This window comes from Pongo abelii, chromosome 9 (genome assembly GCF_028885655.2).
Source record: "Pongo abelii isolate AG06213 chromosome 9, NHGRI_mPonAbe1-v2.0_pri, whole genome shotgun sequence".
Classification (NCBI taxonomy): Eukaryota; Metazoa; Chordata; class Mammalia; order Primates; family Hominidae; genus Pongo; species Pongo abelii.
This window is the reverse complement of record NC_071994.2, coordinates 14,551,484-14,569,542: the sequence shown is the minus strand read 5'-3', so window position 1 is coordinate 14,569,542 and position 18,059 is coordinate 14,551,484. Positions and strand designations below refer to the sequence as shown.

The 18,059-nt window shown below is 36.8% G+C and overlaps 1 protein-coding gene across 17 annotated transcripts in view; it reads left to right on the top strand.

Moving 5' to 3' along the window:
* Positions 1-18,059, top strand: part of LOC100938589 (membrane-spanning 4-domains subfamily A member 8) — a 109,649-nt gene that overhangs the window by 36,000 nt on the left and 55,590 nt on the right. For 14 of the 17 annotated variants that reach the window (XR_008511039.1, XR_008511038.1, XR_008511041.1 and 11 more), the window contains one exon: positions 2,689-2,808. The exons of the other annotated variants lie outside the window; for them this stretch is intronic. Coding sequence is in view for 2 of the 14 variants with exons in the window: in XM_054524307.2 (XP_054380282.1) it covers positions 2,689-2,808 (120 nt within the window). In the remaining 12 variants the exon portion in view is untranslated. The remainder of the gene's footprint in view (positions 1-2,688; positions 2,809-18,059) is intronic. 17 annotated transcript variants of the gene reach the window in all.

The window sequence follows — 18,059 nt, the reverse complement described above, 5'->3', positions numbered from 1 at the left end:
TAAATGCTTCTAAATGATAAGTGTATATTTTCATGATTTTTTGGTGGGTAAAAATTTCCTAAACCAGATATAAACAGCAAAATACATTAAAATTAGAAACTTTGATTCACCAATTGGCACTATTCACAAAAACTAGGTAAGCCACACAGGGAAAGTTAATTTTACAATTATCACCAGTAAAAGACTTGTATCCACAATATATCAAGAACTTCTAAAAATCAATAAAAAGTGCAAATAGCCCAATAAAAATAGACAAAATCCTTGAGCAGCCACCTTATACAAAATGATATTCAAATGGCCAATAAATTCATTAAAATATAATTAACCTGAAAAGGAAACCCTTATACGCTCTTTTTGGGAATGTAAATTGGTACAGCCATTATGGAAGACAGTATGGGGATTCCTCAAGAAATTACAAATGAAACTACCATATAATCCAGCAATCCCTCTTTTACCAAAGGAAATGAAATCAGCAAATCATAGACATATCTGTACTCTCATTTTCATTGCAGCATTATTCACTATAGCGTATATTTGGAAACAACCTGTGTCCATCAATGATGAATGGATAAAGAAACTGGTACACACACACACACACATACACACACACACACACACAATGGAATACTGTTAAGCCTTAAAAAAAAAAAAAGGAAGTACTGCCATTTGCAACAACATGGATGAACCTGAGGAACACTGTGCTAAGTGAAATAAGCTATACACAAAAATAAAAAGAATGTATGATCTCACTTATATGTGGAATCTAATAAACACCAAATACATTGAAACAGAGAGTAGGACAGTGGTAATCAGAGGCAGAGAGGGGAGGAAATGGGGAGAAGTAGATCAAAAGGTACAAACTTGCAGTGATGCAGGAAGAATAAGCCTAGAGATCTAACGTACAGCATGAGGACTATAGGTGATAACATATATTTAAAATTTGCTCAGTGAGTAGATTTTAAGTGGTCTTACCACAAAAAAAGTAATTATGTGATGTGATGGACATGATCTTTTGTGTGACAGTAGTAATCATTATACTATGTATATGTGTATCAAAACATTATACTGTATAACTCAAATCCATTGCAAAATGGTACAGCTGTTTTGTAAGACAGTTTGGCAAAAACGATAAAAATAGAAAAAAATAAAAGTGATACGCTTAAGCTCATTAAAAATTAGGAAAATAAAAATTAAAACCACAATGAAATACTACAGCAAACTTGCCAGAATGGTTAACTTATTGGCAAGAATGTAAAACAACTACTAGTGGAAGTTTAAATTTCTACAACCACTGGAAATTTGACCATATCTTCCAGAGTTGAACATATGTTTACCCTATGACTGAGTAATTCTACTTCTAGATATAGGCCTATCAGAAATGCTTACATATGTTTTATGAAAGGAAATACAAGTTTATAGCCTCCTTTTTCACTGTGGCCAAAACTGGAAATAACCCAAATGTGCATTGGTAAAAATATGGATAGACAAATTATAGCACTCAGATAGAATGGAAAATAACATAGCAATGAAAATGAACAAAACTACTACTAAACATAACAACATTGATGGATTTCATACAAACATAATTTTGAGTGAAAGCAACAAGGCACAAAACAGTACATACTGCATGATTACATTTATATAAAGTTCAAAAATAGACAAAACGAATCAATGGTATTGGAAGTCAGCTAGTGGTTTCTCTTATGGAGGAGGATGGGAATAGAGAATGAAAAGAGATATAAGTGATTTCTGGGTTGCTGAATATGTTTAGTGTCTTCATATGGGTGGTGGCTACATGAATGCTTACACTTTGTAATAATTCTCTAAGCTGCATACTTTAGAATGCATGTTATGCATCAATGTTTATTTTTAAAACGATTTCAATGTAATTTACCACATTAAAGGATAAGAAAATATTTGATCATCTTAAAAGATGTCAAAAAATAATTCAACAAAATCTGTAATCATTCATGGTAAAAAGCTATTAGGAATATCTAGGAATGTCCTTTTGATGACAAAAATATTTATTAAAAATTTACAGCAAATATCATACTTGATAATGCAACTTTAGAAGCATTCCTATTAAAACGAGGCACAAGACAAGAATAAACACTTTCATTGTTACTACCCAGTATAGAAATTTGACATCCTGGTTAATGAAATAAGACCAAAAAAAGTCAGAAATATAAATATTGGAAAGGAAGAGCCAAAACTCACTATTTTAAGAAGGTAGGCATGGCTTCTCCTGGGGCCTTGGAAAAGACCTGTGCGTTTGAGAAACTCAGAGACAAGTGCCTTTAGCTTCATTGTGATCTGCCCCTGCAGAGAACATTGGGTTTATTCATGATGTCAGTATTTATTGCATTCTCTTCACATTTACTGTTACTAGTTTTTCTCTCCCATTAGAATGTAGCACTTTCTTTTTTGCCTCAACACAGGGCCCATAAGAATTTTATATTTAATGAGGAAATGAAATATCTGCATGCAGTATCAGAAAACCATGTGTATTATTGGAATCCTGACACATTTGGAGGTTGGGAACCCTTAGAGTGAACTTTGATTCAGAAAAAATTCAGAAGTTATAACAAATCCTCAGCTTTAACATGTTTATCAGTAATGCAAACTAATAACTTCATGTCAGCTTGTTTGTTCCACATATAACTAGTTGACATTTTGTATCTATTCCAGTTGATGTATGCCATATGGATGAATTTAAACAGTTTTGGCTGTGCAATAATTGGTTTACTTCTAATTGCATGTGAAATTATACTCTTTTTAACGAAAGATGAAAATATTCAGTGGCCACATGTAAGTACAAGGTTTTACAATATTTTTTTCACAGAAACTTACACTTTAAATTTGTTTGTAAATGAGCAGAGCCTATTTTGGTGTTGGACAAATGCAGAGGTGATCAAAATTAACAATTCACATTTGGCATGACAAGTAAGGATCCAAACCACTGAATAGACCTTTAAAACTGGGACCAAAACAAACCTCAAGAAATCAAATGGTGTTACATAAAATAAAATAACTAAAATGTAGATTATTGAGATTCAGATGAAGGATGATGGTAAAGATATAAAAACCTTAAATAAATATAGATATCTCTTCAAAATAAGGATATATTGGAAGTTGGCATGCTCACTGACACCATGTACTACATACATTCTAGTTATCTGTCTCCCCAATCCTTATTTGCAGTGCCCAGAACTTAATAGATGTCTAATAAGTGTTTGTTGAGTGAATGTAAATACTTTTTATTTTACTATCCTCTCTGAAAGTATTCCCAGCAAAATACTCCTGAAAATCAGTAATCAGAAATTCTCTGTACGCAATAGGCAGGTTAAGTCCCAAGTCCCCTGAATATGCTGTAAATTCACCTTTTTTTCACATGGCACTAACCATTTGATTTGAAGGTAAATATTATGGATATGAAAATTGAAATGGAAAAAAAAAGATGAACATATGGTCATTGGCTAAATGTGCATGGGATTCCTGGTCGCTTAAAATTAGAAACCTATATATATCGGAATGGGGGAGACGATACCCTAACACTTCAGGATGTCAAAGACCTGATGGAATTAGGACAAAGAAAGGAAATCCCACTTTTTTCAAATTTTAAAAATGACAGGATAGTTAGGACAGATATCTGCAGTTCAGAATTTTTACACTCATAAGCATTATTGGCGTTTTGGTCATTTTAGGACTACCCTTAATATTTTATGACACCATGTGTACTGCATGCCTTATGCAGAAGGAAGGTCTTAAGAATTCTGAGGCCTATCAAGTGTTCATATCTCTATTTCAAATCCTGCTTCTGCTTTATTGATGTGACAGCTCAGTACATATCTGGAAGTTTTGTTTTTATAGGCTATAGGAGTAAATAAGAATACTTTAAATACTTGATTGAGTAACTAGCTGGTAGGTCTTAGAGGATATCACTCATATGCACAAACACAAAAGATATAGAGCAAGGCCTAAGACATCACAGTATATTCAAAGGTCAGCCTGCCCTACTCCCTGGAAGTTTATTTTGTCACACATCATGGGCAGAACCCTATCAAGCAAATTTAATGACAAGGAGGTTGAAGTATGATGGCTTTCCATACCTAAAGCTACTATAGAGGTCAAATAAGAACTAAAGCCCTATAGGGGAAGATAGAGTATGAAAAAAACCTCTATATGAGTTTTTTTTTTTTATTTCAGTTCCTAAAAGTTTTTCTTCAACACCAATACTGAAATATGCCATACTAGAACTCATGCTCTACAATCTCAGTTGCTAGCATTGTCGTTTGTACATAACAGATTCACTCCCAAATGCAAGAAGTCTGAGGATTAGTAAATATGCTGTTCTGGCTGAGGGGTCAGACACAGCAAGCTCTGAGGCCTTTCCTTATGGCAGACCAATTTGGAAATTACAGGATATCAGTTCCTTTCCTCCCAGGAGGCTCTTGGCATCTGTGAAAATTTGCCTATATTATTGCCAAGAAGAATCTTTGTTTACCAAAAGCTACCAGGATGAGCAGCCTTTCTCAGGCATTCCACAACCATTCTTCTAAAGAAACCACTCAAGTGTTCAGGAAAGAATCAGAAAATATCTGCCCCAAGTAACTTTCTAAATCTTTCAAGACAGAGAAATGGCTAGCAGCTTCTCTTGCTAACAACAGGTTCAATTTCTCTTCTTTCTCCACAGGCACACAGCCACATTTATTTTATAATAAATTTATTTGTATAATTATTGATCAAAGATAAGTATATAATTAATTATAAATTACTTTTTAATATTCTATTTCATTTCACATAGGATTTGAAAGAGCTTAAGGAATACCTGTAGTAATATAATTAAAATATATCTAAAATGAGTAAATACTTTAAAAATGTTTATTAGCATAAATTGTTATAAGTATATAGTATAGTGATATATGTGAGGAGACTTCAAAAAGTTTGTGGAAAATGGAGTTAAAAGATTAAAAATATGAACTTTATTTCTCAACATAAGATCCACCAAGGTCAAGACACTTTTGTAAGCAATACAAGCCATTTAGTCCATCTCTAAAGGACTGAGGGTCCTGGTATTTTAACCATGTCGGTAAAGCATTTTTTTTTACATTATTAACTGAAGAGAAATGGGTGCCCTTCAAAGATTTTTTAAGATTAGAAAACAAAATAAATCCAAGGGAGCCAAATCAGGACTGCGAGGTGGATGCCTAATGATTCCCCATCCAAGTTCTCACAAAATTGCCCTTGTTTGCCAAGAGGAATGAGCAGAAGCATTGTTGTGGTGGAGAAGGGCTCTCTGGTGAAACCTTCCCAAGCATTTTTCTGCTAAAACTTTAGCTAACTTTCTCAAAACACTCTTATAATAAGCAGGTGTTACTGTTCCTTGGCCCTCCAGAAAGTCAACAAGCAAAATGCCTTGAGCATACCAAAGAACTGTTGCCATAATATTTGGTTTTGACTGATTCCAACTTGCTATGACTGGACCACTTCCACCTCTTGGTAACCATTACTTTGACTGTGCATTGTCTTCAGGATCATACTGGAAAAGCCATGTTTCACCCCCTATTAAAATTATTCCAAGAAATGCTTTAGGATCTTGATTCCTCTTGTTTAAAATTTTTATTGAAAGTTCTTCTCTTGTCTGCAGCTAATCTAGGCACAACAGTTTGGGGACCTATCAAGCGGAAAGTTTGCTCAACTTTAATTTTTCAGCCAGAATTGTGTAAGCAGAACGAACTGAGATATCTATGGTTCTGGCTATTGTTCCAACTGTTAATCATGGGTCCTCTTCAATTAGGGCATGAACAAGATGTTAATTGATGTGGATGGTCTGCGACTGCACGTTTCATCTTCAACATCGTCTCATCACTTCTTAAAACAAGTTATCTATTTTTTGTTTGTTTTTCAAAATGATAGACTGGAGTCTTTGTTAGCACACTGCACCCACTTGATAAGAGCAATATAGTGTGTAGATTCATGCTATGAACTTTTATCCGAGAAGGAGCACAGGAACTCAACAGAAAAACTGAAACAAACTTTGAATACCTTGAAAGGAGTGGCAGACAGCAACTTGCACTATGAGTCCGTTGGAAAACTGTGAGTCTTGAGAGCATGAAAGGGAGACAGACTTTCTCCATGATACAAATTCCCACTTGGGAGCTGGGCAATCCAGGCCATGAGGGAGTGACTTAACCCCACCAGGAGCTGGAGCTAATTTGGTGAGAAGTGGGGAGTATATGAGAAGGAATGGCATCAGGATGTGCTTTGCATGAACTCCCAGATGTCAGTGAGGACAGAAAGAAGGCATTCCTGATCCTAACTCACAGGGAATCTTTCAGAAACCTGCCAGCTAACTCAGGCAGTGGTCATAGGTTGAGAGAAGCTACAAACTGAGATGTGTGATCTCATCTCAAGTAAGAATGAGACGTAATCTCAATAATCTCAAGGCCAGAACCAAGAGGCAAGAAGAAAGCTTGCTCTTGCTACAGGTCCAAAACTGGGCACCCCTGTTTTGTAGATCATATTGGGACGGATGTGGCCTGAAAGCCACATCCTTCTGTTTCTGTCTTGGTTGGGAAGTTTTGCATTCTGAGCATGAACTGTCGAACTCAGCTGGCTGTTTCAGCTTTCTGCCAGCAGAAGTTTGTGTATATAAGACCAACTGTGCCAAAGGCATGGGAGCTGGGTGGGTCTTACTGCCACCTGCTACCCCTTTTCCCCATACAGACACTTTTGTGCAGCGAAAGTGGTTATACCCCTCCCTGCAACATTGTCCCAGTGGCCAGGGAGCTGCCCTCTGACCCCCATCAGGGCCACCATTTGTACCCACACTTGGGGAGCTAGAGCACTGACTTGCCTGATCCAACCCTCACCCGGCTTTGCCCTTCCACTTGCTTTGGTAGCAGAACATGGACAGGAATTTTTGAAAGTTCCATGGGCTCACCCATTGCCTAGGATATCTGAGTATTTACCCTGGGTAATACAGACCAAGCATAAATTCCACAGCTGCCACTGCAGCTGGCTCTCTACTGCATGCACCACATCCTCGCCAGAGGTCAACTGGCCTAGCCCATTACAATATCTGATGGCACAATAACAGCACTCAAGAAGAAGAAGGCTTTCTCATGATCTCAGCTAACACTATTGACTGCACCACCACAGTTACTCAGGAGGCCTTGAGCCCATTCATATGCCCAACACATTACTAAAAATCTAACAGTGGAGAAAGCCACAATGCCAAGGATATTTATAACCAAGGAAATCTTACAGAGTGTAAGCCACTCCCGTGCCACCATCATTAGAGCTGGTACTTGCACCTGCCACTGGGAAACCATAGGATGGGTCAGCCTGGTCCAGCTCCACTCAACATCACCTCTGGAGCTAAGAGTGGAGTCCAGGCTACTGCACATCTCACAGACCAGTCCATAGCCTGAAGCATCAGAGAGCTTCTCCAGATGGCTGACTAGAGATTTTCAGTGACAAATTCTCGGAAGGAAAAACCAAAATTACACTTGGATGATCACAGCGCAAATGGAATATTAAGAGGAGAGTGCTGGAGCTTTTTGGAGAGTCCACTGGAAAAATCTATGATACACAAAAAAAGAAAGGAACAAGAAGCTGGTAGAACTTAAACCCCAAGAGACAACAGTATTCTGTGGAAAGTGAATGGAATGCTTTCAGCCTCTGTAGCCCTTGTGGCAGCCTTCTGGTATCCAAACTCAAGGAGAGCTTATTTGGACTTGTAAGCCCAAGTATTGGATTGGCCTGTGATTTGGGGACTTCTCAAGGGCATTACACTGGGCTACCAGCTTGTGCAGGTTCCTTCCTTTCCCCCTAGACTTGAGCTATAGAAGCAAGTGCCATACTGGATGTGCAATCATTATGGGACATTGTTCTGCTATGGGACTTTCAACCCTTGTGTCTTCACATCACCAGATCACTTGCCGACATTTCCCATCATCAGCCTGGATTGCGGCAGACCCACAAGATGATGGCTAGAGCCAGAGGAGCATCAGGATTCACAGTAGTCTTGCTCTCCAAGATTGCCACTCCTGGGGGAAGGAGGAGTGTACCACATCAAGGGAGCACTCTGGGAAACAAAAGAAACTAGAATGTGGGCTTTTCTCTGTCCCAGATCTTCCCACTGTGGGCAGGAAGCACCTGCACCTCCTTCAACAAAGGCACGGGTGCAGTCTTGGGCTTAGTAGGGGAAGACTGGTTCTGCCCTAGCAGTTGAATAGCCCTGGTGCTTATAAAGGGACTTTTCATACCTCTCACCATTTTGCATAAAGAGACTTTTTATCTCTCTCACCCACCACTGAAGACACCACCAGAGCTTCTCCCATGGGAGCTTGGCAAGAGTGCACCTGTAGGCGGCCTTTATGGAACATTCTGAGGTGATAGCATCACCATAGGAGGTGTGCCCTCTGGGTTCAGGATTGCATGAGGAGTGGAGTCCCACTCCCTCTATACAAGAAACATCAGCATTTCTGCAGATGGACAAGGTCCCTGTCTGATCTGAATATCCAGAGCACTAGGACAAGGGTGTGACAGGGAGTTTGATCACTTTCCTCCTGGCCTGGTAGTGGAAATGAAGTGGCTCTTTCCGTCCCCCCACTGCAAAGGCATCAGTGAATTTCACCAGGAGCTCCCCCAGCCACCTCATCAGGGATAGGGCTTTTGCTCACCAATGGGGTATTGAATATACCCACCTGCTTCAGCCACAGCCAATTCTTACCCACAGGTGCCTCCTACTGGCCTGAAGGCTAAACTGCTCAACCCAGTTTAAAAAAAAAAAAAAAATGGAATGCACACCACTGGGGAACAAGATAAGTTTCCTGAGAACTCTGCCATTCTGACCTCAAAGGAGACAATAAGCCTGCTCATACACCCAGTACATCACTACTATGAGCAACATCTGAGAAAGCTATAATATAAAGATTCTCTATAACCAAGGAACTTATACAGTGTCTTTGCCACTGAAAGCACCACCCAGAGCTGAAGCTAGGTCATCATAAACTATACATTATTGTCACATCCTCAAGGTATAAAAAGAAAACTTAGTCCAGTCAAAAAATAAATTCAAAAATAATGAAAAGAAATAGTCTCTCCAGATGAGAAGAAGCCAGAAAAATAATTCTGGCAACATGGAAAAGCAGAATCTTGCAACACCCTGAAAGGATCATATTAACTCTTCAGCAGTGGATCCAAACCAAAATGAAATATTTGAAATACCAGGTAAAGAATTCAAAATATTGATTGTAAATTTGCTCAATTAGATCCAAGAAAAATTTTAAATCTAACAAAAAGAAATCAAAAATAAATTCAGGATATGAATGTAAAATTTTCTAAAGAGATAAATACTTTTTTAAATAAAACAGAGAACACCTACAAATGAAAGACTAATTTAGGGAATTACAAAATGCAGTGGAAAGTATTAACAATGAACTGTACCAAGCAGAAAAAAAGCATTTCAGAGCTTGAAGACATGGCTTTTGAATTAATTCAATCATATAAAAATAAAGAAATAAACAAAGTTTCCAAAAAATATGGGATTATGCAAAAGTTCCAAACCTAAGAATCATAGATATTCCTGGCCAGGCTCAGTGGCTCACATCTATAATCCCAGAACTTTGGGAGGCCAAGGTATGCAGATTGCTTGAGCTCAGGACTTTGAGGCCAGCTTGGGCAACATGGCAAAACCTAGTCTCTACAAAATATACAAAAATTAGCAAGGCATGGTGGCGTGTGCCTATAAACCCAGCTACTTGGGAGGCTGAGGCACAAGAATCACTTAAACCCAGGAAGTGGAGGTTGCAGTGAGCCAAGATCATGCCACTGCACTCCAGCCTGGGTGACAGGGTGAGACTCTGTCTCAAAAGAAAGAAAGAAGAAAAAAGAGAATCATAGATATTACTCATAGATATTCCTGAGAAAGAAGAAGAAAAAGCAAAAAGTTTGGAAACCTATTTGTGAGAGAATGATTAAGGAAAACTTCCCTAGTCTTGCCAGAGACTTAGACATCCAGATTCAAGAATCTCAAGAACTTCTGGAAGATGCATTGCAGAAAGGACATTAGGAAGGCATACAGTCATCAAGCTACCTAAAGGCAACATGAAGAAAGAATTCTAAGAATAGTGAGACAAAACCATCAAATAACTTAAAAAGAAAAATCTATCAGACTAACAGCAGATTTTTCAGTAGAAACCTGACAATCCAGAAGGGATTGGGGTCCTAGCTTTACTCTTCTTAAACAAAATAACTGTCATCCAAGAACTTTGTATCTTGCAAAACTGGTTCATAAATGAAGTCCTTCCCAGATAAGCAAACACTAAGGGAATTTGCCACCATTAGATCAGTCTTGCAAAAAATACTCAAAAGAGTTCTAAACATCAAAATGAAATATCCATATGCACCAGTATAAAAACACTTAAAAGTATAAAACTCACAGGGATTATAAAACAGTAGCACAATGGAAAATAAAAGCAACTAGGTAACAATCAACATGATGACTGGAACAGTACCTTACATATCAATATCAACTTTGAATGTAAATGATATAAATGCCCCACTTGAAAGATATCAATGGTAGAATGGATTTTGAAAACACAATCCAAATATCTACTGCCTTCAAGAGACTAGTAAAGAGTCTTATAGACCCAACGACATAAAAATACTAAATATATATGCACCTAATATCAGAGTTACCAGATTCATAAAACTGCTAGATCTAAGAAAAGAGAAGACACCAATATAATAATAGTGGGGGACTTCAACAGTCCACTGACAGCACTAAGCAGATCATCAAGGCAGAAAGTCAACAAAGAAACACTGGACCTAACAGACATTTACAGAACATTCTACCAAAAAAAAATTGCATAATATACATTCTTCTCATCGGCACATGGAATATTTTCCAAGATCACATGATAGGCCACAAAAAAGCTTCAATGCTTTTTAAAAGATTGAAATTTATATTACATATCTTCTCAGACCACAGCAAAATAAAACCAGAAATCAATTCCAAGATGACTCTCAAAATCATACAAATACATGGAAATTAAACAACCTGCACCTGAATGAGCTTTGGATCAATGATGAAATAAAAATGGAAATTTAAAGATTTTTTGAAATTATTGATAACAATGGCACAAGTTATCAAAATCTCTGGGATATCACAAAAGTAGTGCTAAGTGGGAAGTTTGGGCCAGGCACAGTGGCTCACACCTGCAATCCCAGCATTTCGGGAGGCCAAGGCAGGTGAATCATTTGAGGTCAGGAGTTCAAGACCAGCCTGGCCAACATGGTGAAACCCCATCTCTACTAAAAATACGAAAGTTAACTGGGCGTGGTGGTGGGCATCTGTAGTCCCAGCTACTCAGGAGGCTGAGGCAGAAGAATCGCTTGAATCGGGGAGGCGGAGGTTGCAGTGAGCCGAGGTCGCGCCACTGCACTCCAGGCTGGGTAACAGAGCTAGACTCCATCTCTAAAAAAAAAAAAAAAAAAAAAAAAAAAGATGAAAGTTTGTAGTCCTAAATGTCTACATCAAAAAGACAGAAAGATCACAAATTGAGAGCCTAGAAACATGCCAGAAGGAACTAGAAAAATAAGAGCAAACCAAAACCAAAGCTAGAAGAAAAGAAATCACTAAGATCAGAGCAGAATAATGAAATTGAAACTAAAAAAAAAATACAAAGGATCAATGAAATGAAAAGCTGATTCTTTGAAAAGATAAACAAAATTGACAGACAAATATCTAGATTAACCAAGAAAAGAAGGCCGGGCGCAGTGGCTCACGCCTGTAATTCCAGCACTTTGGGAGGCCGACACGGGTGGATCACAAGGTCAAGAGATCGAGACCATCCTGGCTAACATGGTGAAACCCCGTCTCTACTAAAAATACAAAAAAAAAAAAAAATTAGCCAGGCGTGGTGGTGGGCGCCTGTAGTCCCAGCTACTCAAAAGGCTGAGGCAGGAGAATGGCGTGAACCCGGGAGGCGGAGCTTGCAGTAAGCCAAGATTGCACCACTGCACTCCAGCCTGGGGGACAGAGCAAGACTCCGCCTCAAAAAAAAAAAAAAAAGAAGAGAGAGGATTCAAATAAGCCCAATCAGAAATGAAAATAGAGACATTACAAGTGATTAGACGGAAATACAGAAGATCATCCAAGACTGCTATGAACATTTCTATGCACACAAACTAGAAACTCTAGAGGAAATTGACAATTTCTGGAAAACATGCAATCTCCAAGCTTGAATCAAGAAGAAATAGAAATCCTGAACAAACCAATAATAAGTACTGAGATTGAATCGGTAATTTTAAAAAAATCTCCCAACAAGAACATAAAAAGAGCCCAGGGCAAGACAGATTCACAGCCAAATTCTACCAGACCTTCAAATAACTGACATACTTAAAATATTCCAAAAAACCAAGAAAAAGGGAATTCTCTCTTACTCATTCTACAAAGCCAGTAGCACCCTGATACCAAAGCCAGGAAAGGACACAACAAAAAAAGGAAAACTACAGACCTAAATCCCTGATAAAATTAAATGTAAAAATCCTCAGCAAAATACTAGCAAACTGAATCCAACAGCACATCAAAAAATTAATTCACCAAGATCAGGTGGATTTCATCCCAGGGACACAATGATAGTTTAACATATGCAAGTCAATAAATGTATTCACCTCATAAAAGGAACTTAAAACAAAAACTATATGATAGACTCAAAGGGTACAGAAAAAGCTTTTGATAAAAGTCAGCATCTCTTCATGATAAAAAACCCTTAACAAACTAGGCATAGAAGAAACATACCTCAAAATAATAAAAGAGGTTGGGCGCAGTGGCTCAAGCCTGTAATCTCAGCATTTTGGGAGGCTGAGGCAGGCAGATCACTTGAGGTCAAGAGTTAGAGACTAGCATGGCCAACATGGTGAAACCCCCTCCACCAAACTTGGCTAATTTTTATCTTTACTAAAAATAAAAAATTAGCCAGGTTTGGTGATGCACACCTGTACTCCCAGCTACTCGGGAGTTGAGCTCCCAGCTACTCGGGAGGCTGAGGCAGGAGAATCGCTTGAAGCCAGGAGGCAGAGGCTGCAGTGAGCTGAGAGCACGCCACTGCACTCCAGCCTGGGCGAAGGGAGAGAAACCTTGTCTCAAAAAAAAAATTAAATAATGATAAAAGCTATATGTGACAAACCGACAGCCAACATCATACTGAATGGGAAAAAATTAAAAGCATTCCCCTTCATAACTGGAGCAAGACAAGGATGCCCACTTTTACTACTCCTATTCAACATAGTACTCAAAGTCCTGGCCAGAGCAATCAGGCAAAAGAAAAATAAAAAAATAAGGCGCATCCAAATTGAAAAAGAGGAAGTCAAATTATTTATCTTTGCTAGTAATATGACCTTATGCCTTAAAAACCCTAAAGACTCCTCCAAAAGACTTCCAGATTTGATAAATGAATTCAGTAAAGTCTCAGGTTACAAAATCAACATACACAAATCAGTAGCACTGCTATATACTAATAACAACCAAGCTGAGAATCAAATCAGGAACTCAATCCCATTTACAATAACTACAGAAAAAAACACCTAAAAATATACTTAACCAAGGAGGTGAAGGATCTCTACAAGGAGAATTACAAAACACTGGTAAAAAGAAATCACAGACGACACAAATGGAAAAACATCCCATGCTCGTGGATTCAAAGAACCAATATTGTGAAAATGACCAGACTGTTCAAAGAAGTCTACAGACTGAATGAAATTCCTATCAAGAAACCACCGTCATTTTTCACAGAATTTACCCCAGTAACAATGACCATTATTGAAAATTCAAAAACCCATAGATGTTGGTGAGGATGTAGTTAAATGGAAATGCTTATGCACTATTGATGGGAAGTAAATTAGAACAACCTCTATGGAAAACAGTATGGCGATTTCTCAAAGAACTACAAGTAAGTCTACCATTCAATCCAACAATCCCACTACTGGGTATCTATCCAAAGGAATAGAAGTCATATCAAAAAGATACCTGTACTCATATGTTTATCACAGCACAATTCACAATTGCAAAGATACTGTGATAGTTAATACTGAATGTCAACTTCTTTTGGATTGAAGGATGCAAAGTATTGCGCCTCAGTGTGTCTGTGAGGGTGTTGCCAAAGGAGATTAACATTTGAGTCAGTGGGCTGGGCACCATTTAATCAGCTGCCAATGCAGCTCGGATATAAAACAGGCAGAAAAACGTGAAAAAGCCAGAGACTGGCTTAGCCTCCCAACCTACATCTTTCTCCCATGCTGGATGCTTCTTGCCCTCGAACATCAGACTCCAAGTTCTTCATTTTTGGGACTCGAACTGGCTTCCTTGCTCCTCAGATTGCAGACAGACTATTGTGGGACCTTGTGACCATGTGAGTTAATACTACTTAATAAGCTCTCATATATATATGTATATTATATATATATTATATATATAACCCTATTAGTTCTGTGCCTCTAGAGAACCCTGACTAATACAGATATGGAATGTATCTAAGTGCCCATCAACTGATGAGTGGATAAAGAAAATATGGGAGATACGTATATATACACCATGGAATATATATACACCAGCAATAAAAGAGAACAGAAAGCCAAATATACATGTTCCCACTTATAAATGTGGCTAAGTTATGGGTACTCAAGGCCATATAGAGGGTTATAATGGACAATGGAGACTCAGAAGGGGGAGGGTGGAAGGGGAGTGAGGGATGAAAAACTACCTATTGGATACAATGTACACTATTCAAGTGATAGGTATACTAAAAGCCCAAACATCACCCCTAGGTAATTCAGTCACATAAACAAAAACCATTTGTACCCCTAAATCTATTGAAATTTTAAAATTTGATTTAATTTAAATATAAAAGTGATGCTTTTAAAATCTTTTTAAAAAAATTCCATTTGTAAACTGCCTATTTCTCTGGAGCATTCCCTTCATAAACTTTTTGGTTTTCTTGTGTTTTGTTTTGTTTTGTTTGTTTTGTTTTGCTTTTGAGACAGGGTCTTGCTCTGATGCCCAGGCTGAAGCACAGTGGCGTGATCATGGCTCACTGCAGCCTGGACCTCCTGGCCTCAATTGATCCTCCCACATCAGCCTTCTTAGTAGCTGGGACTTATAGGTGCACACCACCAGGTCTAGCTAATTTTATTTTAGAGGTGCCGTTTCATCATATTGCCCAGGCTGGTTTCAAATTCCTGGGCTCGAGTGATCTGCCCACCTCAGCCTCCCAAAGTGCTGGGATTACAGGTGTGAGCTACCACACCTGGCCCCTCATAAACTTTTTGTAAAGCATCAATAGTTTATGAATTCATTAGTCTTCCACCCAGGCTTTGACATCAATTTTATGTTTGTTCTTTCTTCAATTTTAGCAGAATTCATGTTTCTCTGGTAGGGGCTCTTTTCAAACTGACTTCTTATCCTTCTAAGTGCCTCAAACTAAATCCTGTTAAAACATGTTACAACAACTTGGTGTGAGTTTATTTTGGTGCAAAAAATTTTTGAAATCCGTGCATAGTTTTTCCATAGTATGCATTTCCCATAAACTTTTTGAAGACCCCTTGTATTAGATTGAACCATTTGAAATTGCTGATATCAGACCATTTTTAATCTACAAAATTGTCAGTATTGTATGATCCAATCCAATGTATTAGACTATTCCAATATATGCAATTTGGAATGTGATCCTTGTGAAATCAAGAGGAAAATAATAACGTAGATATATAGGTTTTAGAATACTGTGAATTACCAATATTGACACAGTTTTTGTACTAAGTTTCCTGATAGGCAAAGTGAAAATGAAATTCAATCATCATGTGAATAAATGATCTATTAGGCAGAAATGCTTCAGTTCATTATGAATAAAATGATTCCTGTAATAGTACTTTACAATCATTTATTCGTGTATAGTTCAGTATAATAGACATTGTGTCATGAGGTAGACCAGCGAAAATAAACTCCTTGAAGGCTATGATTTTGTCTGCTTCAGATACTGCTGCATCCCCAGCATCTTAGACAGGACTTGGCACAAAAGAGGCACTAATTTTATGTGTGAACATTCCTATAGCAAAGTCTAGAGTAGCTTCCAAAAAGCTATTTCTTATTTAAAAAAAAAAAAAAAAAAACTTCTAAGGAAATACTAGGAAAACTGTAGAGTCAAGAAATTGTGGACTAACAATGTTGCTTCCTAATGGCCTGTTTTGATCAAGAGATAAAACCTTGAGAGATGGGGAGTTCATGAGATTACATACTTCAAACTATTTCATAAATAAATCATGGACCCATGATAAGAACTGAGTATCAGACCATTTTCAGGTGTATATTATTCTGGAATTATTACAACATGAAGATATTTGTAATGACATTAGGGTTGTTAAAATTAAGCAAGCAGATAGTAAATAAGAAGATTTATGTTCTCTAATAGAATTTGAAAAGTAAGGTTTTCAATAGATGAGCTCTCATTCATTCTGACAGAGTTATTATTATAACTGGGACTTTTCTTAATCCATTCCAGCACATAAATCAGGTTTCCCATATTTTATGCCATAAATCATGTTTTTAAATATATTAACTGGAATATTTTGGTGAAAAGTATGTCACTCAAACCAGCCTTAAAGAATTACTTAATAATACTCTTGGAAAAAAATCTGGATTCAAGGATTATAACTTCATAGTCATCTCATTAGAAAAATTATTTATAAGATTAATAAAAATAACCAAAGAAATTGAAACTTAGAAAATATATGACATTATTAGATAAAAACAATAAAATTACAAAATATGCATCCAAATTAATTTTCTTGCTTTAAAATAATTGATAGCAAATATTTTTAGTGGAAATTATTATTTAACGTAATCAATTGTCTCCGGTGGCCACTCCTACTTTGTGACAATTAAATAATGTCATTAGCATTTAGGAAGATGTCTGTCCTCTTCTCTAAGTAAAATATGCCTGAAGCTCTTTTGAAAGGCATTCCAATTTCTAGAATATCATTTAAGATTCAAGAGAGACCAAATATGATCATTTTTGTCTCACTGTCTGTCAAATCTTTATTACCAATAGTCAGAAGAGCAATTTCTGCTCACCCTAATCCTCAGTCATGTTCAAATGAAAGAGTCTCATAAGAACCATTCATTATAATAAATTCATTTAGTATAATCTATTCATATTCAATCTATTCATATTGTATAATCATTAATTATACATTCATTTAGTATAATGTATTCATATGACTATATTATAATTAATATTAATAGATTATAATATATTCATTTAGTATAATCTATTAATATGATTAGTATAATCTATTAATATGATTATACTAAATGGATGTATTATAATTAGTGATTATACAATATGACTAGATATAATATGAATGGATTATATTATATACAATAATATATATTATTATACTATTATAGTTAATATAATATATAATAGTATAATATATACTATTATAGTTAATACAATATATAATACTATAATATATATAATACTATATTCATAGTATAGAATATAATATATAATGTGATTAAATTGCCTATTAGGCAGAAATCTTTCAGTCCATCATGGATAAAAAGATTTCTGTAATAGTACTTTACTCTAAAACAATTTGCTCATGTAGAGTTCAGTATAGTAGACATTGCATCATTAGGTAGACTCGTGAAAATAAACTCCTTGAAGGCTATGATTTTATTAGAAATTATTAGAATTTTATACATATAGTATATTCTATACTATGAATATAATATACATATGCTATGACTATAACATATGTATTAGTCCATTTTCACACTGCTGATAAAGACATACCCAAAACTAGGAAGAAAAATAGGTTTAATTGGACTTACAGTTCCATGTGGCTGGGGAAGGTCTCACAATCATGGCAGAGGGCAAAAAGCACTTCTTACATGGCAGTGGCAAGAAAGAATGAGGAAGAAGCAAAGCAGAAACCCCTGATAAGCCCATTAGATCTCGTGAGACTTAATCACTATCACAAGAATAGCACCG